This window comes from Poecilia reticulata, chromosome 12, assembly GCF_904066995.2.
Source record: "Poecilia reticulata chromosome 12, P_reticulata-male-v2, whole genome shotgun sequence".
Lineage (NCBI taxonomy): Eukaryota > Metazoa > Chordata > Actinopteri > Cyprinodontiformes > Poeciliidae > Poecilia > Poecilia reticulata.
The window spans coordinates 29,714,847-29,742,432 of NC_088841.1; the positions used below are offsets into that span (position 1 = coordinate 29,714,847).

The 27,586-nt window shown below is 37.9% G+C and overlaps 2 protein-coding genes and 1 long non-coding RNA gene across 3 annotated transcripts in view; all 3 read left to right on the forward strand.

Annotated features, from left to right (window-relative positions):
* Positions 1–3,093: 3,093 nt before the first annotated feature.
* On the forward strand, positions 3,094–5,331 carry LOC145554004 (uncharacterized). Its single transcript, XM_081613223.1, has 7 exons — positions 3,094–3,255; positions 3,417–3,518; positions 3,699–3,931; positions 4,225–4,403; positions 4,512–4,605; positions 4,692–5,036; positions 5,131–5,331. Exons 1-7 carry the CDS (start codon positions 3,147–3,149, stop codon positions 5,299–5,301), a joined length of 1,233 nt encoding a protein of 410 aa, XP_081469349.1. The 5' UTR covers positions 3,094–3,146; the 3' UTR covers positions 5,302–5,331.
* A 15-nt stretch (positions 5,332–5,346) lies between these two features.
* On the forward strand, positions 5,347–5,789 carry LOC145554016 (uncharacterized). Its single transcript, XR_014090054.1, has 3 exons — positions 5,347–5,427; positions 5,501–5,615; positions 5,698–5,789. It is a non-coding gene; the product is annotated as an uncharacterized LOC145554016 (long non-coding RNA).
* Positions 5,790–11,475: 5,686 nt separating this feature from the next.
* Positions 11,476–27,586, forward strand: part of LOC145554345 (uncharacterized) — a 28,667-nt gene continuing 12,556 nt past the window's right edge. Inside the window, exons 1-2 of the mRNA XM_081613916.1 lie at positions 11,476–11,589; positions 11,635–11,872. Of these exons, the coding sequence (XP_081470042.1) occupies positions 11,476–11,589; positions 11,635–11,872 (352 nt within the window). The remainder of the gene's footprint in view (positions 11,590–11,634; positions 11,873–27,586) is intronic.

Below are 27,586 nucleotides of genomic sequence, written 5' to 3' on the forward strand. Positions count from 1 at the left end.
GACAATTTAATTTCACATAATTATCGTGGTAGAATCCATTTTTGTTGTTAAATACTTAATGAAACATATTTAGCCTGTCTGATGTTTGTTGTGAATGACTCACAAACGAGATAATTAGTCATAGTTTGTCGTGTATTGACCGCTCAGAACAACACATTCTCACTCCCAACTCGTCACATATTGACGTTTTTTCAGGTACCCTTGGCGTCAATATGTGACTTGAAGGGTTCTCCCATTGAATGTTGTACGGTTCCCTGAGCGTCCGATATTTACGACTTAGGAACGAATAAGATGACGTATCTATTTTTTAAAAAACCTTTATTTACAATGTGTGTGCTAGTTTGAACAGGATATTAATAATATTTACTACATAAACGTTCATAAAACTTTAATTTGGTATTTAAAAATAACTCGGTAAAATATAAAACCGGAGGGTTTTTGTTGTGGTTGTTGTTAGGTTGATTTAAAAGCCTTTTTTTTTTAGCTCGATTTAAAATCCTTTATTTTAAATTTACCAACTTAATTTAAGAAAAAATAAGAATTATTTTCTTTTGTGATTGCATGCAAACAGTTCTGTGAACGTTTTAATATTTTTGATTGAAATAATAAAAATAAGTACGTATCCGGCAAAACCCATGAAGAAGAAGACGCTGACGTCATCGCATGCGACGCTGTGAGTACAAACCTGAATCTGTCCAAAATGTTTCTGTACTATAAAACTAAAAAATAACTAGAGTGTTGCGTTATAAAGTTGATGATTGCAGTTTTAGGACTTAATGGCAGTCGGACTGTGCCGCGAGTGGTTGAAGACATTTAGACACGTTTGTAACATTTATAAAAGAAATTTACCGGAAGAACTGGGCGGGAAGCTAGCTACATTAGCCTCTTGGAGTCCATAAGCTTCAACTGAACCTGCACTTAATACATTTAATTAGCCATGCTAGAGTCACAGAATTCTTTATAGTCATGCTTGTTGTAAAATTTGAGGATCGATATAAACGCCAGTGACCCTAGGCTGTAATGATCCTTAAAAGTTTGTCTATGAGCCCCCTGTCTGTTTGAAGCTAGGCCATTTACTTCCAATTAAAACGAACTTGGATCATTACAGGGAAAGATCTCTCTACCTGTCTATTTTGTTTATTGCTGTTGCAACTTATATAGAGAAATCAAGAACTTCCGAAATCTGAACATTTCTTTTTTTATGTCAACAGGTTCCTCTTTGATCTCATCACCTCACGTATATTTCTGCTCTTTTATATAGCAACCACAAAAGGCACTTTTAAGAGCCACATCTGTTTTATCTGTTCATCATCTTTGTGTCCTTAATTTGTCTATTCTTAACTTGTCAACAGTACTGTCCGTCCATCTGTCTGTCTGTCCGTCTGTCTGTCCGTCTGTCTGTCTGTCTGTCTGTCCTTCACCATGAGTGTCTCAAACATATCTGATCCATTAATGGTCCTAGATGCTGAGATACAACAGCAAAATATAAATCTCGAGCTTCAACAACTTGATGACTTGCTTGTTGAGCTTAAGAAAGATGAAGATCAAGTACCTATGCAGATACCTGAACCAACAGTAAGGTGGAGAAAAAGGAATAAAGATGGTAACAAACTTTATAAAAGGGCAAGATCAACAAGAAATCAATTACCTAAGAGTAAGTACTTCTTTCAAAACATGATCACTGACACATGTAGACTATTTTTTACACATATTAGTAAATGAATGCTAATTGATACTTTGGCAAAATATATTTCTTCTAACAAGTAATTCTGTTTGCTTTTACATCCAGAGAAGTGGATGTAAAACATTTATCTGTTAAAGGCTTGATATCTTTCCCCAACACAAAATTGTTTTTAATTATACGGTAAGAGTATGTTGACTAGAAATTACTCAATAACAAAGAACAGGTTAGTTATATAACAAAAATGAGGAGTTTTACTGTTTTGACACACAGTACAATGTGGTTGCAACAGAGTGAGTGCTTTTCCAGCAGTTGATGTACATGTATTTAGTCATAGCAGCCCCCCAGCACTTGTATTAATTTTCAAGTTTTTTTTTATTTTCTTTGATGTGGATCATCGGTCAACTCAATCATTTTGATCACCATAGTCACCTTGATTACTTTAGTCACCGTGAAAACTTTCTGCTTTCACCGGGGACGACTAAGTGTTGATAGTGCCAAGCACTTTTGACAGTTCATTCAAGTCATTGAATGTTCATTGATACAGTGATTCTGCCAGCTTTTATTGGACCTGCCCTCATTTAGCTACGGCAGCCCATGAGGTACATAACACAAAAAAAACTTTACAAAGTGCAAATACAGTTAAACAAAACAAAATACAAACCACCAGTGCTCATCAAAATAGAGAAATATTATTAAACAGTCTGCAACATCCTTTAAATAATTTACAAAAAATAGCCTACAAATTTGGATAATTTAGGCAACATAATTTAAATGGTTCACTATCCATTAACCACACCTTATTACAAAAGGTTACAAACAAATGTGTTTTTTCTCCATTTGTCTGACAATCTAAATTACTTTCTTAATTTTAGTTAATAGTTTCTACTACAAATTTGAATCTTGAGATATGGGAATTTAAGACAGTTATTAAATTGGAATTGGACATCCAAATGTGGATTTAAGTAAGATGTTAGATATACTCCTTACTTTTATATTTGTTTAATTCATTATTATAGCGTCCCACAGTGAGAAGACCAGATGTCCCTCTCATCCCTCTAACATTCAGTGTGAGGCTGCCTTTGCTCCAGAGACTGTTGGCATGTCAGTAGTACATCTTATTTTATTTTTTCTATATAATAAGCTTCTATGTGCTATACTTTGTAACATCTAAAAATGTTTTTATTTTTTAAAAGAGTCTTTTCTACAAGAACTCCAGAGCTCGCTGAATGATGCTGCAGGTCAACCACTAGTGCCAAAAGTTCCTCTGGCTTCCACTAACTGGAGCACAAGAAAAAGCATATTTTCAGAGAGTTGGAAAGCAGAAAGACCCCGACTGGTTAACACCATAGCAGCTCAGCACAGTGTGTCAGCCCCTTTTTGTCAACAATGTGGAAAATATCCAGCTGCACTTCGGTGTCGTGATTGCCTACCACAACCCTTCTTTTGTGAAAAATGTGATGTGATGATGCACACCAGACATGTCTTCCACAACAGAGAAACCATCATAGCTGGGTTCTTCCAGCCATTACCTCCAACTACCTATGTTTTAAATACAACTCTTTGCAATGATGGTAAGCTTTTTATTTGTACTGTTTAAACACTCTTCAGAGTGTTTTTCTTACTGTTAACTTTTGACTGTATTTTGAATGTTCTGTTTTTTTGTTCATCTGGTTCTACATATCTTATATGCAGATTATGTGAATTCATATTTTAAACATGTCAATCTCTTTAGCACGATTCGTACCTGTGGAGATCCCAGTTAGAATTTGTGATTGTCCATCAGAGTGTTTGAGGATCAAACCAGGAAAGGCAGTCACTGTGGTCACAATCAATGGTATGAATAACTTCATTTTTTTCATGAATCAAAACCAAAATATAATTAAAAACCAATGTTAGCAAAATGTAATTATTTAGTAATTTTTTGCAGACCATAAGAAATTGTTTGTGACACAATGTCAACCTGACATTACAATAACCAAGTATTACAACTTTTACATTTTTCTTGGTGTTTTAGGTCGTTATGATCTCAGCATGCCAGAGCTGGGTTGTGAGGGATGTGAGGCTAGTTGGACATGTGGAGTACATGACCTAAATTTAACTGATTACTGGCCAGCTACCCTTCACTTTTCCACTCTATATGCAACTGATGTGCTTTTTACATTTGAAGAAATGAAGATGGCAGCACCAGGTCTCTCCTGTCAAGCATTTCTAAAAATGTTGGACCAACGAACCGTCCGCTTTGGCCGTGTGAGTACTTTAACGTACATATCCCAGATGGTCTGTCTGACTCCATTTTTGAGTGGTTATGTTCTTCAACATTTTGATGTCACTGGTTTCATACACTTGAATCAATATCACCTCATTCATTCAGCATTCAGATCATCGGAAGTCCTGATAACATCAAAATTGATTGAATGAGTTGTTTTTAGCAAAGGACACACCTAGAACTTGAAGAACACCTATCCTTGATGCCTTGGATTTGGTCACCTATGTCCTTGTGTAATTTTTCTTTTTTAAATTTGTTTCTCATCTTAAATCAGACAGGAAAGATCTCGGCTGACAGCTTCCTGAAAAGTTTTTTCGAGTGGGAAGCTGTAAGACATGAGTTAGATAAAATGTTAAGGAAGGATCCCTTCAAATGTCAAGCTTGTACCCCAGATATGCTTGCACTTTCAGTGGATGGAAACCGCAAGCATTACCGTTTCAAGAATGCATCAGGGTATTGTATAATGTGTGCAATATAACAATTCTTTGTATAAGTTAGTGATGTTCACTACCTGTGGACCATAACACCTATATAGTGTTTTTATTCCTTTTTTTTTCCCAGATCGGAGGAACAGGCTATATTTAAGGACCTTTTCATAGCCAAGGATGAAGATGTAGTAAAATTTGTGGACTATATACACAAATCAACCAAACATGTAAGACTGCAGATTATAACTTTATAATGACAGTAACCTTATACCCTGTAATGACAGCATGTCTGATTTAATTTTATGCATTCTAGATTTCTGGAAGAGGTGTTTGTGGTGGGCAATGGTCAGCAGCCAGGGAGATGTCTCACAGATCCAGCAGCAAGCTGGACGAGGAGGGATTGGAGCTAGCAGTGTGTAGACATGGGGTCCTACTTTGTGCCCTGAACATGTATAGGGGTGAGATATTTGCATACCCCTTGTACCTGCAGCAAAGGTTGGCCAACAGACAGATCACATTTTTTTGCATGGATGTAACATGCAAGTACTGGCCATATCTTCAAAAAGTATCTAAAAGCTGTCCTGAGCTCCAACACCTGCTTCAAATGAAGCCATTTCTCTCAGTGTTCCATGCCAAAGCCCATGACTTCAAATGTGAGGTAAGGAACACTGAATAGCCATTGAATAACCTTGCATAAATGCATGAACATCTTTGACTGTTGAAATTGTTTGTGTTTGCATGCTTTTATTTAGGTTAAATGGAGTGGAGCATATCAAGAGGGTGCTGGTTTGACTCTAGGGGAAGAAGTTGAACAGTGCAATGCATTTCTTTCAAGGATCGCTGTTACGACAAAACATATGTCAAAAGCTGGTGAGAAGACCAAAGATTGGTTTCCTGAAATTATAAGTAACTATGATAACTGAAAACTCTACTATTGTGGGCTTCTTTCTGTTTACAGGATGGACAGATATGCTGACCCTTATGGCCATGCGCTGGAACCAGCAAAACATGTCAACTTGGCCACCTCACTAACTCATCGATACCAGAAGGTAGTGAAATTTTTGTTCATTCCTATAATTGCTGTGCTCTGATTTTTTTTTTTACTTGAAATTGTCAATGCAGGCCACAAAAGCTCTTCAAAAACAGCATCACAACCTGGTGTCCTTAAAAACTGAGCTTTCAGTGACTGAGATGCAACTTGATGACTGGGTCAATGATATTAAGAAGTGGGCAGAAGGTGAGCTTTTACAGATTAAAAATTAGAGTACATTCCAAAAGTACTTATATGTAACTGCATCTCTGTTATTTATCATCATCAGCAACATCTACAACAACTGATCCAGACTCGTTGGCAGGCAGAATCGAGGTTCTGGCTGCAAGCATCAAAAGGCGATCTCAACGTCTTTACAAAGACACAGACGGAAACAAAGCTCGTGCCAAGGCTCGTCGCAAAATACAACATGAGAAAAACATTTTAGCATTGGCTTTGGAAGAATACAACAAGACTGTTGTTTCGTGCACTGTAGCTAATATTAGCTGCTATCTCGCTAGTGGACATAAGTACAGTACAGTACAGTAAAGTAATATTATAATCACAAAATATACACAATAATATATCCATCTTACTTGTGAAAAGTTGTTTGTGGAGCCCTCACATCAATAGTCCATCAATCAGAACAACAATATCCCTCAGTGCTGAGGCATCTTCTGTTGTTTTGGTTGAGCAAAGTAGGAAGACGACCTCTCCAAGATGGCCGCCGTATTTCCTGCACCGGAGCAGCCAATGCGGGGTCTACTCTTATATTATGTCTGTGGGTACAACACCTCCCAAAGCTATCTCGGTGACCTGTATTTTAGCTTCTGATCACTTGAGGGTGCTATTAGACGAACTGTACAATTGAAAAACAAAAAAATAAGAATAAAACCAAACATGTGCTTTGCATCTACTCACCCATTTTGAGCTCAATGTTATGATCAAGAGCAATCATCAACACTTCTTTTTAATACTTCATAGCAGTGCATCAAGGTAGGTTTGTCCACTTGGATCTGCAGTATGCAAGGCTCATAAAAGAAATTTACTTTTAAACATTTTCCAAAACTGTAGCTATTTTAGTACAGTATAATACATCTCATCTGTGCAAAAAATAACAACAATAATCTCGCTTCTCCTCCAACTGCAGAAATGCACCCCTCAACAACCGTTCAGAGCCAGGAGATTGTCTCAAAGCAGAATATGGCAGAAAAACAATGTACTGTTCTAGGAAAACAGTTTATCTGCAGTCATCACTGGCTATGCTGACCTTTACCTTTTCATTAATATCTTCAAAGCCAAAGCAGCACAAATGAAAATTTTTGCTGCACAAACCAGCACAAACATAGCCGAGTTGATTGACACCCATTTTGTCTGATTTGAAGAAGGTGGAGGGCTGGTTCACCTTGGATCACCTGACCTTTTGACCTTTACTTTTTCATTAATATCTTCAAAGCCAAAGCAGCACAAACGAAAATTTTTGCTGCACAAACCAGCACAAACGTAGCCGAGTTGATTGACACCCATTTTGTCTGGTTTGAAGAAGGTGGGTGGGGGGTTGACCTTGGATGACCTCTAGAAACATTTCTTTATATCTTTAAAATGATAGCAGCACAAACGAAAATTATTGCTGCACAAACCAGCACAAACGTAGCCGAGTTGATTGACACCAATTTTGTCTGATTTGAAGAAGGTGGGGGGGCTGGTTGACCTTTTGACCTTTACCTTTTCATTAATATCTTCAAAGCCAAAGCAGCACAAACGAAAATTTTTGCTGCACAAACCAGCACAAACGTAGCCGAGTTGATTGACACCCATTTTGTCTGGTTTGAAGAAGGTGGGTGGGGGTTGACCTTGGATGACCTCTAGAAACATTTCTTTATATCTTTAAAATGATAGCAGCACAAACGAAAATTATTGCTGCACAAACCAGTACAAACGTAGCCGAGTTGATTGACACCAATTTTGTCTGATTTGAAGAAGGTGGGGGGGCTGGTTGACCTTTTGACCTTTACCTTTTCATTAATATCTTCAGAGCCAAAGCAGCACAAACGAAAATTTTTGCTGCACAAACCAGCACAAACGTAGCCGAGTTGATTGACACCCATTTGTCTGGTTTGAAGAAGGTGGGTGGTGGGTTGACCTTGGATGACCTCTAGAAACATTTCTTTATATCTTTAAAATGATAGCGGCACAAACAAAAAATTTTGCCTCACAAACCAGCACAAACATAGCACAAACGTTTGACACCAATTTTGTCTGATTTGAAGAAGGTGGGGGGGGCCAACTTCACTCAGGTGGATGAGAACAGTCACGATGCTCCTCCTGCTTGGTTACATCTTGCTTATTGCGCCTTGGACAGTGTCCATAGTTGATCATTGTTAATTGCTATGTTTAATGGTGCAATTTCTGACATTGGCAATATGGGCAACCACCCAGGGTGTTATTTCTTTAGGGATGGCAGGAGACCTCTGTGTATTGTGGCACAGAGATGAAAGCAAAACAGAATGAAGAAGAGTTTGAATTGATACTGGTTACATTTATTTCAGCTTGTTGTTGCGCAACACCTCCCTCCCCTTCTCTCTCTCTGTACTTCCCCTTCTCAGAGGAGGGAGATGTGCAGCCAGCTCTCCATCTAACGGGTAATTTGAGTTTTCTAAATCTGATGGGATTTTACCCTGTTCAGAACTGAGTAAACTCTGTTTAAGCTGGCGTCGAGAAAGACTAGCCTGGTTTCTAACGACCTCCCCCTCCAGATGTCCCACCCTTCTTCACCCTGTGAATTAGCCAGATTGAGCAGCCTGCAACCAGCTAGCTTCACAGAGCACACCTGTTAATGGTCGCTCTTTCTCTTTATTACAACGTGCACTTGTTACTGAACCAGGTTGGTTTTAGTGACTCGGGCGAGTCCCAAGGGTATTGTTTTAGTTTTGGCTAAAAGCAACCTATAAAACATTTCTACTTTTTCCTCCCAGAATCAAACTTCATAGCTATTTTACAACCATCAAAGAACTTTAAGGTGACTCATTAATTGAATGTCCACAACATCTTTTAGATTTTCTTAAATGCTAATTATTTTATTAGTAAGGCAATTTTGCAAGGGTCAGTACAGCTTAATTCACTAGCAGAAATAATCAAATAAGTAAAATCAATAATCTAGCCTATCTTTCCCTAATGCTGACACTGAGAACTAAAAAAGGGAAACTTTGAGAGAGACGGACAGAGTTTGGCATTTTGAACCCCAGAACTGGCCTGATGATGAAGGTGTTGCAGCAGCAGGAGGTTCCCAGTACAGGAAGAGTACTGACTTAGAGCGGCAGGTCTCGGGCCTCAGGGTGACTTCCTCATGCGCGTAGCGGTCCTCAGCTTCTTGTCTTGCAGCTCTGTAGCTCCCTTCTCCTCGTCTCACAATCTTCCTGGTCCCACAGAAGGAACACACCAGTTCTTCCTCTTTGCCTTTGTTCTTTGCCTTTGTCTTTGCCTTTGTCTTTATCTTCATCTTTGCCTTGTTCTTTGCCTTTGTCTTTATCTTCATCTTTGCCTTGGTCTTTGTCTTTGGGGGTCTAAACCCAGCTGTTGAGAGAAGTGCGATTTGAAGCCACATGTTGCGGGGCTAACGGGTTGGTCCCCATGTGCAGAACAGTCTCCGGCTCTGTGGCCCGGCTCTTCTTCAGCTGCAGAGTTCTTTGTCCATCTCCGTCTTGGCTCGAAGCTGCCTGAAGGATCCAACCAAAGTTTCCTCTGTTGCACCCACCTTATAAAGGATTTATCCACCCTTTTGGTGCGTTTACATTGGCTAGCTTTGTTGCTGTGCCTGTCTCATTGGCTGACTGCTTGGACAGATGATCTCATATCCATCACCCTGGAGACCTTATGACCGGATCTCTGTTCTAATGTCCCCAAGTTGCTCAATAGTTCCTCCTACCTCTGTTTCCTGCCCAACCTTTTCTTAGGCAAGTTGAAGTTTAGCAATAAGGCCTTGGTCATCTCCGTTCTCCTATCAGTTCCTCTTTTCCCCTGACCTTCCACCTACCATCTACCTCCTACACAACATCAGTGACTTTTAATTACAGTTACAACATTTTACACCTTTTCAAGTTCAATGTCAAAATCACATTTATAACCTTTTAGTTTCTCTGATTTAACATTCATTTATAATGTTATAATAACCATAACTTATTAGTTACTCTTATTATAATCATAAGGTGAGTTATTACAGACATTTCTGAAAAGAACCCAATAATAATCCATTATTGTAATTATCTGATACCATGTTACAGTTACTTGTTTCACCTTTAAGTACTTCCACAAGTGTGAGAGTAAGTGTAAATATTCTTATAATCAAACCAACATCAACCACTGGTTAAACCAATATTAATTATTGGCATAATTATAAGTCATTATTTTAAGTATTTTACTGTGGGTTTTATCCAATCTCTCAAAAAGTTTAGATTTTATTCTTTAAAAACCTTTAATGCTTTAAAATAAGGAATGGTCTGAACTATTTTTAGCCTGATGCAAGACAGAAACTTCCCCTTTATTAAGGAAATCAGCTTTTCCTGTTTCATGACTTTCTTTCTGCCTGACTATGATTTTTTTATGATTAAATATAAAAAAGTAGAATTAAAGCAAAGTTTGCAGGACACAATAACAACACACACAACCAGATTCATTTTATTACAGTCTGACTCTATTGTTGGGTCTTGATGTCACCTATGTCATTAATTTTAAGGTAATTTTATTTATTATTACTATTAAACTAAAATCTCCAGCATGGGGAAGTGGGATGAGCTCGACTTTTCTCGACAAGCTCTAAGTATTTAATATCTAGGTGGGAAAGTGAATCTTTCAGATCAATTTGAGAAGCAATTTTTATATGTGCACTTAATTTTATTGTCATGTAGCATGGGGTGCTGGTTTTGATTTGGTCTTGGGTTCGGTGGTCCAGACTACAACTCTGCTACGAGGCTCCTTGGTTCCATGTCCTCCTCTGCCAGTTGGATTTCTTTCAAAATAAATGTGTGGCAAAAAAAGTGAAGTTCATGTTATGTTAGGACAGGAGACCAGATGTTGAATATTGTTTTCATGCTAACTTCCTGTTGTGGGCGGAGCTTTGCGCAGGTGACACCGTTTTCTAATAAAAGGCCACAGGTCGCTCTGGTGAGCTCGGCACTCAGGCCAAACGCATCTGGAGGCTCTGTTGATTGCTTTCCTCCGTCTCTCCTCGGCATTTCCAGCCCTTTACTAATGGCAGCGTCTACAGGTTATGGGCCCAGGAAGGAGTTTGGCGGCCGATGGAACCGATTATGTTTTGACGGAGATGAGAAAAAGTATGAGCTATGGGAAACCAAGTTCTTGGCCTACTTACGTCTGCTTGAGCTGAAGAGCACCATATTATTGAAGGACGAACCCGATGACACGGAAGAAGACGCCACCAAGAACGAAGAGGCGTATGCAGAATTAATCCAAGTTTTGGACGATAAGAGTTTGTCCCTTGTCATGAGAGATGCTGGGGATGATGGCAGAAAAGCCTTAAAGATCCTGAGAGATCACTACGCTGGTTCCAGTAAGCCACGAGTGATCAGTTTGTATACGGAGCTGACGTCTCTTCAGAAAGCCGTCAATGAGAACGTCACTGATTATATTATACGAGCAGAAACTGAAATTTCAGCGTTGCGTAATGCAGGAGAAGTTTTAAGCGATGGCCTGTTGACTGCAATAATTTTAAAAGGACTGCCCGATGAGTTCAAGCCATTCTCTGTTTACGTTACACAGAGTGATGAGGAGTTAACCTTTGCCCAATTTAAAACCAAGCTGAGGAGCTATGAGGGCACCGAGAAGTTGTGTGTTGCGGACTCCGTGGAAGACTGCGTGATGAAAGTTAAAGGAAGAGACGATTGGAGCACAAAACTCACCTGTTACACCTGCGGCCAGAGAGGACACAAAGCCCTGGATTGTCCTTCAAACGGCGAGCGCAGAGTCGAGACAGTGGTGTAGTTTCTGCAAGAGCGCCACGCATAAAGACGCAAACTGCCGGCGAAAAAGGCGAGACAAGGTGAAGCAAGCGATGAATGAGGAGGACCACACGTTCGCTTTCAAGGTGAAGCAGATCGACGACTCCCAGATCTGTGGCACGGAGATGAAGGGCCTCATGATTGACTCCGGTGCAACAAAGCACATTGTGACGGATGCGGCAAAGTTTCAGGATTTCGACTAAACGTTTAAGCCTCAGAGCCATGTGTTGGAGTTGGCTGATGGCGTGAGGGCCAGTGGCATCGCGCTGAAGAAAGGCACCGCCAGAGTTCGTGTGAGAGACAGTAATGGACGGGTTGTGGAAATGATGTTGAGGGACACCTTGTACGTCCCATCATTTTCCCAGGACATCTTTTCAGTTAAAGCCGCAACTGCCCAAGGAGCGACAGTCATCTTCAAGGATGGACAGAACCAGCTCATCCATAAAATTGGTACGGCTTTTGATATTTATGTTCATGACAGACTGTTCTATTTAAGTACTCTTTCAGATGAGGTAGATGAATGCAATGCATGTTATGACATCCAAACATGGCATGAAATATTAGGTCACTGTAATTATGAAGATGTATCAAAGTTGGAGAGTGTTGCAGATGGAATGAAAATTAGGGGTAAAACTGAAAAGCCTCATCTAAACTGTGAAGTGTGCATAAAGGGCAAGTTTACTCAGACCAGAAATAGAGAACCTGATGGAAAAGCTAAAGGTGCATTGGATCTAGTACATGCAGATCTGGCTGGACCAATAGAGCCAGCTGCTAAAGATGGGTTTAGATACACACTAGCTTTTACAGATGACTATTCAGGTGCTATTTTTACCTACATTCTGAAAGCTAAGAGTGACACTGTTAAAGGAACAGAGAAGTTTATTGCAGATGTGGCACCTTATGGGAAAATCAAATGTATAAGATCTGATAACGGAACTGAATTTTTATCTAGTGAGTTCCAGTCATTGCTCAGTCAAAATGTCATTAGACATGAAACCTCAGCTCCTTATTCTCCTCATCAGAATGGGACAGCTGAAAGAACATGGAGAACTGTTTTTGAAATGGCAAGATGCATGTTGATTGAGAGCAATCTGCCTAAATATTTATGGACATACGAGGTTCAGACGGCTGCTATTATCCGTAACAGTTTCTACAACAAGCGTACTGAGCAGACTCCATACTACATGCTAACTGGAAAAAAACCCGACCTTTCTAAAATGAGAACTTTTGGGTCTGAATGTTATGCATACAAATACAACAAGAAAAAGTTGGATTCACGTTGTGAAAAGGGAATTTTTGTTGGCTACGACAAGAATAGTCCTGCATATCTTGTGTTTTATCCTGACACAGGTAAAATACTTAAGAATAGACTGGTAAAGTTTATAACAAAAAGTACCAATGAATGTAACACTCAAACTGATGACATAAATGAGAATATCTCACTCAGAAAGAAAGTTGAAAGTGAGCAATCAAAACCTGAGTTGCAAACAACTGTCACACATGACATTAAAACTGAGACTAGTGACATAGATCAAGATCAAAGTGGAGGTAACCTTGCTGCACGTTATCCTAAGAGAGAGAGAAAATCTCCAAAGTACTACACAGATCAAGATTATGAAATGAAATGTGAGGATGATTATGCAGATGTTAACATTGATTATTGCTATAGGATTGCATGTGATGTGCCTAAGACCGTGGAAGAAGCTATGAGCTCACCACAATCAGAACTATGGGCTAAAGCTATGAAGGATGAAATGGATTCTTTGAAAGAGAATGATACTTACACCCTAACTTCATTACCTCAGGGTAAACAAACAGTGGGGGGTAGATGGATATTTACTGTTAAAGAAAATCCTGTAGAGACACTTTATAAGGCTAGATATGTAGCAAAAGGCTATAATCAGGTTCCTGGTATTGACTATCAGGAGACATTTTCTCCTACAGCTGATATGACATCTGTGCGTGTTCTAATGCAACTTGCTGCTCAATATGATTTGGATTTACACCAAATGGATGTCAAAACGGCATATTTACATGCCCCTATTGATTGTGAGATCTTTTTAGAACAACCTGAAGGATTTGAGGTGGAAACAGAAACAGCGGAGAAACTAGTCTGTAAACTTAATAAGTCACTTTATGGTCTGAAACAGTCAGGACGAAATTGGAATAAAATGTTACATGATTTCCTTATTGAAAATGACTTTGTGCAGAATCCTGCTGACTATTGTGTTTACAGCAAAGAAAATGAAAATGAGAGGTGATCTTGATTATTTGGGTTGATGATCTTGTTCTTGCGGCTGGTAGATGATCAAATACTTCAAAGTGTGAAGAAAATGTTAGCTGTTCAATTTAAAAATTAAAGATCTTGGAAGACTTAAACATTTTCTAGGTATTGATTTCACTCAGAAACATGGTCAAGTGAAAATGAACCAGAAAAGATACATCATGAAAATCTTGAAAAAGGTTTGACATGACTAACTGCAACCAAGATCAACCCCATGCGAAAATAAAATGAAGTTGACAGTGAAGGTCGACCTGCTGATCATAAAAAGTATCGTGAAGTCGTGGGAAGTTTGATCTATGTTATGATGAGCACCAGACCTGACTTGAGTTTTGTTGTAAGTAAGTTGTCACAATACTTCTGAACCAAAAGAACAACATTGGGTTGCAGCAAAGCATGTATTGAGATATTTGAAATGTACATTAGATCAGGAATTATGTTTTAAGAAAAATTATCTAAATCTTAAACTTGCGGCATACTGTGATGCAGACTGGGCGGGAGACGAGAAGGACAGAAGAAGTATGACTGGTTACTGTTTTTGTTTATCAGAAACTGGACCTACTGTTTCCTGGAAGTCTAAAAAGCAGTCCACAGTTTCTTTATCTACATGTGAAGCTGAATATGTTGCTTTGGCTGCTGCTACACAGGAAAGCATTTACCTGGTCAATCTAATGAATGGAATGGACTCTAGACATGAATATACACCCGTGACCATTTTTGAAGACAACCAAGGTGCAATTGCTCTTTCTAAAAGCCCCGTCTACCGCCAAAGATGCAAGCATATAGATATTTGTTATCATTTTATTCGATCAGCTCTTACTGTGGAAAAATAACTCTCTGTTATTTTCCAACAACAGAAATGGTTGCTGATATTTTCACAAAGTCTGTAACTAAAATGAGAATGGATAAGTTTGTATGTTTTCTTTTTGGTATGTGAATGAGATGTATTTTGTCAACATAAAAACAAGTGGGGGTGTTGATATATTGTTTTCATGCTAACTTCCTGTTGTGGGCGGAGCTTTGCGCAGGTGACACCGTTTTCTAATATAAAAAGGCCACAGGTCGCTCTGGTGAGCACGGCACTCAGGCCAAACGCATCTGGAGGCTCTGTTGATTGCTTCCTCCGTCTCTCCTCGGCATTTCCAGCCCTTTACTAATGGCAGCGTCTACACAAGATTGTTTTCCATCCCTGAAATTATGATGCATAGAATCACATATCTAAGTCTAATCTATGTTACAGAGTAAACACAATAAAAACATGCTTTATCTGTGGCATTGTTCATTAAAATGGCACATTATTGATGTATTAAATTAAATACGATTGGTTCACTTAATGATATTAGTGATTAGGCAATTCATTCAGCAAGTACTTTTACTTTTAATACTTAAGTATTTTTAAAAGCCAGTACCTTTTTACTTTTACTTAAGTAAAATGTTAATGTGGTACTTTGACTTTTACTTAAGTACATTTTTGTCTGTGTATTTGTACTTTTACTTAAGTACATTTTTTGAGTACTTTCTCCACCACTGATCATCAGAGACCAAAGTGATGGGCCTGTCATTCAAAATGGCTTCAGCCTCACAGAAAACAGTTTGCAGTGTTTCATCGTCCACAACCTGCTGCTTTAAAACTGAGGTGAGTACATTTCTGACTGAACGAATCAAGCGCTCCCAGATGCCACCTTGATGTGAAGCTGCAGGAGTATTAAAATGCCATCCTGGACCAGAGCCTTTTGAATTTCACTCTGGTTCAAGACAGCCAGACTTTCTTTTAGCTCTCTATTGGCTTCCCACAAAATTTGTGCCATTATTGATCTAATGGAAGAGACTGGACCACGTCTGCAGATGAATCTTCTAATTGCATTAATGCAGGAATCAATGTTGAAGGCATAAGCCACTTCCAAATGAACAGCACGACTAGTTGGGCAAGTAAATACTACTCCATAACGTTTAAGAAAACTTCTGCCTCTCTTCACATCAATGGGGCCAAAATAATCAACCAACATCTGTAAATGAGCTTTGTCTGGAAATACCCTTTCCTGTGACTGGCAGGTCAGCCATTTTCTGACCTGCCAGAAAGTGGCAGGTCAGAAAGAGAAGAGGTAAGCTTCTAAGAAATAGAAGCTTACCTCTATTTCGTCTGCAGGTGACACAGTCAGACAGGATTTTTCTGGCAGCAGAGTTTGCATTGATTATCCAGTATCTCTGACGCAGTCTGGACAACATGTGGTTTCTTCCTGCATGACCAAGCAGATTGTGAATGTAACGCAGAATTAATGTTGCCACATGCAAGTCTTTACATAGGATGACCGAATGCTTAATTTCAGATGGCATAGCAGCCCTTTTGAGACGTCCACCCACTCTGAGGACTCCATGATCAACCACTGGATCAAGTCTATACAGCTGGCTGTCTTTAGAGATGGTCTTGTTGGCTCTGAGTGAGTTGATCTCTGGTCCAAACCTGTGATGTTGTTCAAAGAGAATAATGGAATGCTCTGCTGTAGCCAGATCTTCACATGTCAAACATTAAATTTTCAGCATAGCTTTAAACTGCTGCATCTTTTGTGACACCTTTTGCTTTTTAATGTCTGCATCTTCTGTAGACTGATGCATCGTGGCAGAAAACTATTTTATTTTCTGGGACAGCTTAAAGAGGAGTTTTTTTAGCTTTAAAAACCAAAGCTTTGGATGTTTTTAGCTTCAACCAGGATGAAAAGTAGGAGATTAAATAACTGGTAGGGTCTTTAGCCTCCTCAACAACAGCATTAACAGTCACATCCTTTTAATTTCAGGATCATCAGGAGGAAGTGAGTCATACTTTACCTCCAGCTTAGGCCATTTATTTTCAGACTAGCAGAAACTCAGAACCATTAATCCATTTGCTGTGCTTCAAGAAGTCCTCTGCTTTCATCCCTCTTGATGCTTCATCTGCTGGATTATCTTTAGAACTCACATATCTCCACTGGTCAGCTTGTGTTGCGTCTCTGATGATGGACACCCTGTTTGCAACAAAGGTATGAAACCTCTTTGTTTCGCTGCAGATGTATTTTAGGACAGTGGTGCTGTGGGTCCAGAAAACTAATGTCTCCAGCAGTTGGTCCATTCGAACAGCAAGGACAGCTGCAGTAAGCTCCAGTCGAGGGATGGTCATCTGCTTGAGGGGAGCAACTTTGGCCTTTCTTAGGAGGAATGACAGATGCACATGACCTTATATATGATACGTACTGTATCCCACTTGGCTTGGCATCAGAGAATGGTGGAGCTGAGCTGTAACTGGACAGAACTTTAGGTTTAATGCAGTGACTCACTTCAAACTTTGAGATCCTCTCAGGTCATTCAGCCCTTGAAGTGCAGCTTGACTTCAAATGAGTCACTTTGAATGCACCACTGCAAGCCAAGCGCCCATTCTATTGAAAGCTCCTGTCATTTCTTTGCTTGGATATTGTCTGAAACAGTTTGCAGAACTGCAGGACTATTACTAAGCCACTTTTAGAGCTTAAATCCTCCTTTACTGCAAAGAGCTGTAAAATCTTGGGCAAACTTTATTGCCTTCTCTTCTGTAGGCAGAGATTTTAAACACTCATCTACATAGAAATTATGTTTGATTGCATTGACCAATTCAGATGGAAACTGCTGGGCATTGTCTTCTGCTGTTCTTCTTAATGCATAATTTGCACAGCTTGGTGAGGACACTGCTCCAAACAGGTGTACTGTCATCCGATGTTCTTGTGGAACTTGTGAGGTGTCACCATTGGGCCACCAGAGGAAACGAAGATAGTCTGTGTTTCTCTGGAACATGAACCTGGTGGAACATTGCTTGAATATCTCCCATAACTGCGATTGGTTCTTGTCTGAAGAGCAGAAGAACTCCGACAACCAAGTTGGTCAGATCAGGTCCTTGTAGCAGCTGGCAGTTCAGTGAGGTTCCCTTAAATGTTGCAGCACAGTCAAAAACAACTCTCAGTTTGCCTTTTCGGGAGTGATAAACACCATGGTGGGGTATATATCACACCTTTCCATCATTGCTCATTAATTGATCAGGTACAATTTCCGCATATCCATTTCATAACATGTCATTCATAAATGCAATGTACTCTTTCTTGAAAGTGCTGCTTTTGTGAAACTTTCTTTTCAAACTCTGAAGACGTTCTGCAATACAACGGTTCATAGGCAAGATGGAGTTTTCAGATTTAAAAGGCAAATCAAAATAATAATGTCCATTTTTTAATTGTGCTGAATTATCCATGATATTCATAAATTTGACATCCTCTTTGGACATTTCAATCTGCTCTTGGGATGTTTTTTCATTGAAATCATGATTGTATTGTTCAACTAACATTGTTTCCAGATGTTTAACAGAAATCATGCTTGTAGTGAAGGAATGGCAGCCTGTTTGTTCCTTTCACTGCGGAGTGGACCATTGATGACCCATCCAACTAAACTGGTCCAAACTGCATATGGGCCTTCATCCTGACTGTTAATCAGCTCCCATGGCTCCATTATTTAGGTGCGTCTGTGCCAATGAATGAGCAGATCTACATCAGATCTATGTTGTGAAGCTTGATGCTTTGCAGGTATGGCCACTTATCAATGTCCTCCTGTTGTGGAACATTTTGCTTTGAAACATGCATTAGTTTCTGTGCTATGACATCTGGAAGGTCAATGAAATCATTTTTATCAAGTGCTGCTACTTGGAGTCCAGAGATGAGGTTTGTACTCACAATGTCTTTATGTCCCATTGTTTGCAGCTGGATACTTTTTCTTTTACCTTTCAATTGCAGCTTCTGGGCCAAACTTTCAGTGCAGAATGTTCCTGTGCTGCCCGGGTCCAAAAATGCATATGTCCAATGCATTGGTTGCGAGGGCCACTTGAGGCTCTGCGGAGCTTTAATTCATTTTTGATCCCTTCAATTGTAAATAATATCCAGCTGTCATTTTATAGTAATTACTAGGATTCTCAATTCATATTTTAAAACCATTTTCACAAATAAACATATGAAAAATGGGGCAAGCATTTGCATCCCTTTAAATTTGACATCCCTAAATAAATTACTTTAAAAATATGGAAATATAAAAATGCATGATAGGTCATTTTTTTATTTAGTTAGTCAAAAAACTGACACATTGTTGGCTCTGTATTTGGACTGGACTTCATCTTTGTAAACAATTGTTAAAATGGGTTTAAATCAGTATCGTTCTGGTATTTTAGCTTCATAAGAAGCAGAGAAGCCTGACATTTCAATCTCCAGTTCTTTAGCATTTCTGCTTTATCACAAATGAATCAAATAATTAGTTCAGTAGTAAGACCCTGAAGAACTCGAATGCATGATAAGGAGGCAATTTGACCATTTAATGTGTTGAACCAGGGACATTCCTGAAACTTGCAGGATGCTGGACTTCGAGGATGAAGCTTGACAAACGTAATTTTTTTTACAGTAACAACTTAAATGTTTGGATATTCAGCGACTCCCACAATTATTTGGATCTTTTCTCATCTTTTAAAGTTGTAGAAGAGACCAACACTTATGTTAGGAAAAATCTAACTTTTTCAAGTTATTTATTTAGTTCAGTAAACTCAGGTAAGACAGAATTACCTGTCTTACTTGAGAATTTTTTCATAGTATGTTAATGTAGTTAATGATAAATATCATATATTAGCTAATTTAATCCCATGGCAATGCTTGTCATGGATCATTTTTCCACTTCTGAAAGTTCTTTAAAAAGGGAAAAAAGGATACTTTAATTAACATATAAAATAAAAACTACAAACTGTAAATAGATTGTTAGAAATAACTACTACTGATATTGTGAGAAGATATGGCTACATGAATATTTTGATTTAAAAAAAGTATAACTAAGCAACACTCATACCTTGTGTTTGGTTTGGTGTTACGGTTTGGCTGTTTATTCTGCTTCTTTTATGTAGCATAGGTTTTGTGTATCCTGGATGTAAAGTCAAGTGGAAGAAAAAGTGCAGAAGAAACTGGTTCACTTGCAGCAGTAAAAACTTGCACTGACTAAGAAAATTCAAACCATAACCACCTAAATCAACAGAAATAAACTCCAAAGGTTCATCACTTTCAAGATGAGTTCCACCTATTCAAATGAATTACTGAAATAATTCTAATTTTGCTCATTTGTTAAGATGCACCTCATTGGTGCAATTGTAAAGGTCTCCATTACATCAGGCCTACCAACATGTTCATGCTGTTATTTTTATTTAATTTTCTTACAATTTGTTTTTATAAGTAGGTCAAATTATACAATTATTGCCAAGATATGTTTTTTTCCCCAGCATGAAATAAATCAGGCATATTGTGTATCAAAGAGGTTCATTTATAAAATACATGCACCCATTTTGCAGGGACAGGTGTAGGTTTAAAAGTCACCTTTTCTCCTGGTGTGACAGAAATCCTCCACACACAGTGAGTGTATGCTGAGTATCCATTTGGAAAACCAGGAGAAGAAAGGTTCAAGCACTGTCCTGCAGACTTTCCCCACATCCTGACAAAAAAAAGGAAATAAAAAAATGTACAAAGAGGACAAGTCACGGACAAAATTATGACTTATGGGACATTATATCTTATTTATTTATATCCTACTTGCACATTTGTAGAGTTTGCGGGCTTGAGCGACGTCTCCTTCTCTAAGCCTTGTCCTCTGTCTAATGGAGGGTCGAACACCATTGACATCGTAAAGAGGAAAGATGGTGTCCAAGAAGATGCTTCTGTTTGGCACAAAGTACAAATCTATTCATGCTTGCAGAGTTTTAAAACATAAGAACCATGTAAAAGTGGACAATTGCCCAAAAAGCACAAAAACTATAACTCTGACAATAAACATACGGATTAGCTGGGTTGTTGTTCAGCTTGTAGAGGTTCTCCTCCATTCCAGTATTTAAATAAATAGTTTGAACTGAATCAGACATTGTAGCTTTGAATTGTATTTTGTAAAGTTGTAAAATAGAATTGCTTTGTATCTGTAAAAAGACAAAAAAGAGAAGCAACTATTCTTTACACACATAAGTAAATCCTTATCAATGGCTACACAAAATTTATTTTATTTTTTTACACTGATTTGTGTATGTCTAGATGTCCCATTTCACAAAATTACGCAAATTACTTTTATTTCATTTTATTAAGGTTGCAAAACTTTGTTCACAAGTGCAAAAATATTTACGCCTGGAAATTATCAACTACTTTGTCAGCACCTGGATACTTTTATTGATTGTAATAATCCCTTGCTGGGTTTACAGTGCCTGCTGATAAAAAAGGCTTTGAATAATGTAATGATTATTGAGATATATTTTAAAAATACAGACATAGAGGTAAGTTGCTTATAAAGAAAAAAGCAATTTACCACTTTACTGCTTAAATAAAATCCAATTGCTTCATTTTGATAGATTTTTTTTAAATGTCAACCTCTATAGTTGTGTAAACTTTTGGTAAACCATTAAAAATACATGTTGTTAATTTAATTGAACAAATTGAAAAAGAAAGTACGTTCTTTTATATTAAAGTAATTAAACCTGCGTAAACACAGAATAGCTCATATTACACAAAGAAAACAATGAATATCAGAATATCCTCACATTTTTTAATTTTTATTATATTTTCATATCAGCTAAGTCTGCCAGGTTCAATCAGTTTCTATATTTTATGTTGCACTTTAAATTAATTTTCTTTTCTTAAATTATACAAAGAAAGTTTGAATATTCAGAATCTGAATATTTTATATGTTGTAAATTTAAATATAGCGTTTTGTAATGCTGACTTATTACTTATTGCTTGTATACTTTGCAAACTCCTAAGTGAATCCATTTAAACCTAAATTTAAACCTATATGCTGCCGTCACTGCAACGTGCAGTGAAACTTTGTTTGCTGCTTTCAGTCTCAGCGGCAGGACGTCGCTTCAAGCTGTCCAAAGCACCTTTTGTATATCAAATATAAACAATTTTTGAGTAAATCTCAAGGTACCTGCTTTGCATGGGTCCTTGTAATCGACCGCATCCTCTGGGTTGAAGAAAATCACGCCCGCAGCTTCTGCAGCAGCCAGACAGACGCTCAGACCGCCCAGCAGGAGCAGCACGGCTGGTGCCGAGTCCATCTTTACTTCGGACTAAAAGAAGAATGACGTTGCTAATAAATGGATATGGCTGGAAGAGTTAAAAACATAAATAAATAAAAATTGAAAAAGAAAATGGAGTAAAACCTGGAGTTCCTCAGTGAGATTGTTCCCTGCTGCCGCTGACATGCCGCTCCAGGAGTGAATCTGGGCTCAGCGCGTCTAAGTAAATGTTAAATGTCACTTATTTTAGTCAGAGTACAGGAATGAGTGTAAATGGAAAACACACTTTCAATGCAGTCAAATCCAAAAAACAAAACAAAACAAACAAACCTTTTGCCCGTGATGCATGACGCAGTTGCTTCTCTGCTTTCCTGCAAAGTTTGATGCAGCTCTGCTTTCCTGAATGGACCATCTTCATCTCCACTGCAGCAAACAGGCAGCTCTTTTTATAAATTACAGTCACTAAAAGGTTGCATTGCTTTGTTTATATTTTTAATAGTGCAATTCTGTAAAGACAAAATATGTCTGGTGGTCCAGCTCTGATTTACATGTCTTGCTGAATTGGGGGTTTGAATATTACAATACTTTCCTGTAACAAAATAGACCTGCAGAAAGAAATTACTAATAAAATATATTACATATGCATAGTTGTATGCTCTAGATAAATTTATTATTGTTTATTAAACTCTGACAGCTGTGTGGCTTTGTTAATATTCTGTCCTAGAATGCTGTTAGATGTGACCTTTTTTTTGAGCACCTGCCCCTTTAGTGGCCTCTGCACGGGCCTGCAGAAAGTGTTTAACTACACCAACTATAGGCTGCCAGTGGGCTCCATTATTATTACATCTGGAAATACTGACTCAGCCATTACTGGGGCAGGCACATTCAATACCCTGTAAAACTGAATTTAACTTAGATGGAATAGTGTGGGGGCAGACAAGGGCGTGGATAATTGTGTAATTTCGGTATCCCTCTGCCTGCTTTTAAGAACCTCAATGTTTCTCCAGGATGGTTTTTGTTGACAAACAGCAAAATTTTAGTCAAATTAGGTGAGAGAACATCTGTGAACAAAAGCTTCCAAGTTGAGATTCTGAATAGGATTTGGGTTCTTGTGTGAATGTAGCTCATGCTGCCACCACCGTGTTTGACATAGTGATGTGTTTGCATTACTTAAATGTCTTGTGACAAACTCTAAACAATATTTCTATTGGCTTTAAGTCAATGTCTTTCACTTAAAAGACAAAAACTTTATTCTTGACATAAAAACATAGACATTGTATAGTATTTGCATAAAATATGGTACCAAAAGTTTGGGATGATATTTTATAACCCTACAAATCCTTCTATTTCTGATTAAAGACTGTAAAAAAAATGGAATAATTAAATGAAAAACAAGTGAATATGCCACATTTCTTGGTGGGAAAATATTCAATTAATAAATAAAGTGATTATCAAGAGGAAATAGTTTTTACTCTAGCTTTCTAATATGCAATGCAGATTGATTGCTGAACACTTCACTGTTGTGGTGCTCCTTATCCATCAGCACCACATGGTTCTCGCCACCATGTGGTGCTGATGGATAAGGAGCAAAATCACTTATTAAAGGAATCAAAAAACAAAGAGATTCACAAGTTTCAGATTCGAGAAATAGTGTTTAATCTACCATTAAATGATTTTTTTCTGTTTTTGTAGAAACTTTTAATGCAAAATGGAAGAAAGAGGGAGCCAGAGACCCAGTCCCACTGGTTTTCATGGTCCTTTGCCAGCGTACATCTGCTGCTGCAGCAGAGATGGGGCTCTAACCCAGAGGAGAACTTTATGCTTAGGAGATCAGTCTTCCCAGGATGCCTCTTCACACTTGAGCACCTTAAACAGGGAATATTTCAGCTGGAGAATATTTGCTTTTCCTCTCATTCAGGCCGAGGCCTGTCTCAAATTTGGAATCATGTCCCAGTCCTGGTGTGGGCAAGCCATACTGCATGTGGAACTGGGCATACTGATGGCAGTTCTGGTGGTCAGCGGCATGGCCCAGATATATGAAAGAAGGGAAGAAGGATTGTCCTGCTATGGAGGATTTGATCTTTACTTTGTTCTAGACAAGTGAATGCTTCTACTTTCGGATAATCTCAGGACAAGTTTGGTGCATGAATCATCAGTTTCATTTGATGTCACAGGTGCAAAAGTTGTTGCTATAAAAAGCTACAATTTCTAATGGGGTATATGCCACGGACTTCCGTTTTAGCACTTCCGCATTTTTTTGGCACAGAGAATGGTTCCGGTGCACAGGCAACAGTATGTTAACAGTGGCTCCTCAGTCCTGCAGGACTATTAATGATGCCTATATAATTATTCAGACGTCCAGAAACGCTCAAACAGCAACAAAGTATTTAAGCTGGATGTGTCAAAGTTCACAATAACTTCAAAGGTAAGTTAATAATCTTTTGTAATCACCATAATGCCTCATATGTCTGACGTAGCTAACAGGGACAAGCTTACAAAGGTGCTATGTAAAGGTTTAAGACCGCAGTGAAGTTAGTTTCAAGTTGGATATTCGATATTCGAGCTCCGGGGAGTAGCGGCGTTTAGCTAAAGGTTGATCCGATTTATGAACGCTAATGTCGGCCGGCGGTTCTCCACCGCTCCCGGCCGCAGCGCCCGAAGGTTCACTTAGGGACTGTCAACAAATTACCGTACCAAACCTTCCTGTCAAAGAAATGTTAATAAATGCCTTGAATTGTAAAGAAAATAACTAATTGTAAGTGCTATTTCATGCTTTTACATGAAACTCAATATCATCTATTAAATTCTAAAGTCATACAATATTTTCAATTATTTTAATATTAAATAATAGAATGTTTTCTTCAATAGCTTCTAGGTCATGTGACCTATTGACTAAAAATCACTTTTAAATAATTATACTAGTCTCTATTGATGAGGCACAAACTTTTGTTTACCATTTTTAGCCATTTTTAATTTTTTAGGACTTTTTTGGTCAAAATTGAGGGTTTTTCTTCAATAGCTTCCAGGTCATGTGACCTATCGACTAAAAATCACTTTCAAATAATTATACTAGTCTCTATTGATGAGGCACAAACTTTTGTTTCCCATTTTTAGACATTTTTCATTTTTTAAGATTATTTTTGGTCAAAATTGAGGGTTTTTCTTCAATAGCTTCCAGGTCATGTGACCTATTGACTCAAAATCACTTTTAAATAATTATACTAGTCTCTATTGATGAGGCACAAACTTTTGTTTCCCATTTTTAGACATTTTTCATTTTTTAAGATTATTTTTGGTCAAAATTGAGTGTTTTTCTTCAATAGCTTCCAGGTCATGTGACCTATGGACTCAAAATCACTTTTAAATAATTATACTAGTCTCTATTGATGAGGCACAAACTTTTGTTTTCTGTTTTTAGCCATTTTCCATTTTTTAGGATTTTTTTTAGTCAAAATTGAGTGTTTTTCTTCAATAGCTTCCAGGTCATGTGACCCATGGACTCAAAATCACTTTTAAATAATTATACTAGTCTCTATTGATGAGGCACAAACTTTTGTTTACCATTTTTAGCCATTTTTCATTTTTTAGCATTATTTTTGGTCAAAATTGAGGGTTTTTCTTCAATAGCTTCCAGGTCATGTGACCTGTTGACTAAAAATCACTTTCAAATAATTATACTAGTCTCTATAGATGAGGCACAAACTTTTGTTTTACATTTTTAGCCATTTTCCATTTTTTAGGAATTTATTTGGTCAAAATTGAGGGTTTTACTTCAATAGCTTCCAGGTCATGTGACCTATGGACTCAAAATCACTTTTAAATAATTATACTAGTCTCTATTGATGAGGCACAAACTTTTGTTTCCCATTTTTAGACATTTTTCATTTTTTAGCATTATTTTTGGTCAAAATTGAGTGTTTTACTTCAATAGCTTCCAGGTCATGTGACCTATCGACTAAAAATCACTTTTAAATAATTATACTAGTCTCTATAGATGAGGCACAAACTTTTGTTTTACATTTTTGCCAATTTTCCATTTTTTAAGATTATTTTTGGTCAAAATTGAGTGTTTTTCTTCAATAGCTTCCAGGTCATGTGATCTATCGACTAAAAATCACTTTCAAATAATTATACTAGTCTCTATTGATGAGGCACAAACTTTTGTTTTACATTTTAGCCATTTTCCATTTTTTAGGAATTTTTTTGGTCAAAATTGAGGGTTTTACTTCAATACCTTCCAGGTCATGTGACCTGTTGACTCAAAATCACTTTCAAATAATTATACTAGTCTCTATAGATGAGGCACAAACTTTTGTTTCCCATTTTTAGACATTTTTCATTTTTTAGCATTATTTTTGGTCAAAATTGAGGGTTTTTCTTCAATAGCTTCCAGGTCATGTGACCTATGGACTCAAAATCACTTTTAAATAATTATACTAGTCTCTATTGATGAGGCACAAACTTTTGTTTACCATTTTTAGACATTTTTCATTTTTTAGCATTATTTTTGGTCAAAATTGAGGGTTTTTCTTCAATAGCTTCCAGGTCATGTGACCTATGGACTCAAAATCACTTTTAAATAATTATACTAGTCTCTATAGATGAGGCACAAACTTTTGTTTTACATTTTTAGCCATTTTCCATTTTTTAGGACTTTTTTGGTCAAAATTGAGGGTTTTTCTTCAATAGCTTCCAGGTCATGTGACCTGTTGACTAAAAATCACTTTTAAATAATTATACTAGTCTCTATAGATGAGGCACAAACTTTTGTTTTACATTTTTAGCCATTTTCCATTTTTTAGGATTTTTTTAACTCAAAATTGAGTGTTTTTCTTCAATAGCTTCCAGGTCATGTGACCTATCGACTAAAAATCACTTTCAAATAATTATACTAGTCTCTATAGATGAGGCACAACCATTTGTTAACCATTTTTAGCAATTTTTCATTTTTTAAGATTATTTTTGGTCAAAATTGAGGGTTTTTCTTCAATAGCTTCCAGGTCATGTGACCTATGGACTCAAAATCACTTTTAAATAATTATACTAGTCTCTATAGGGTTAGGCAAGCATGTGTTTTGGCAAGCACCTGGTGCTTGCCAAAACACATGGAGTCTGGCCAGCCTCAGCCCAAAGTGGGTTCACCTTCCCATGGGCTCACCACCTGTGGGATGGGCCAAAAGGGTTGGGTGCAATGTGAGATTTTAGAATGCCGAGGGAGGGGACCTTGGCTTTCTGACCCTGTGTGATGGACGTTTTATCACTGGGCATGGAAAGTCACTTCTCTGGTGGGAGCCTGAGCTGGTGTGTGAGGTTGAGAGGTTCTAACTAGAAATAGTCTCATCTCATCGCATGACTCGAGATGAGAGCCGTGCGTTAATTAATGGAACATTAATTAACAATCTGATATGCAGCGAGAAAATTTAATGTTTCAGTTGTTGGCTGTTTCTATAGCTTTTTATTTTTGTAATTTTATGGTGTAAAGCTCTTTGAAATGCCTTGTTGAAATGTGATATATAAATAAAATTAGATTAGATTTTTTTTATTTGGGGGTTTCTGTCCGAGGCCACGTTCTGCACAACCAGGGTTTTGAAGGGATCCATTTTGGTGGCCTTGGGATCACGCCTCTGCTTTTGGCAGATGATGTGGCCCTTCTGGCTTCATCATGTCGTGATCTACAGCTTCACTGGAGCAGCAGTAGTAGTAGTAGTAGCCGAGTGTGAAGCGGCCGGGAGGGGGATCAGTACCTCCAGATCCAAAGCCCTGGTCTTGAGCTCGAAAAGTCAGGTAAGATTTTCCTGACCCAAGTGGAGGAGTT

Bases quoted from the DNA above. Each gene is read 5' to 3' on its own strand.
- LOC145554004 (XM_081613223.1), top strand. From the start codon at position 3,147: ATGATGCACACCAGACATGTCTTCCACAACAGAGAAACCATCATAGCT. The intron at 3,256-3,416 runs GTAAGCTTTTTA...CAATCTCTTTAG, and splicing joins TACAACTCTTTGCAATGATG to CACGATTCGTACCTGTGGAG. The intron at 4,404-4,511 runs GTATTGTATAAT...TTTTTTTCCCAG, and splicing joins CGTTTCAAGAATGCATCAGG to ATCGGAGGAACAGGCTATAT.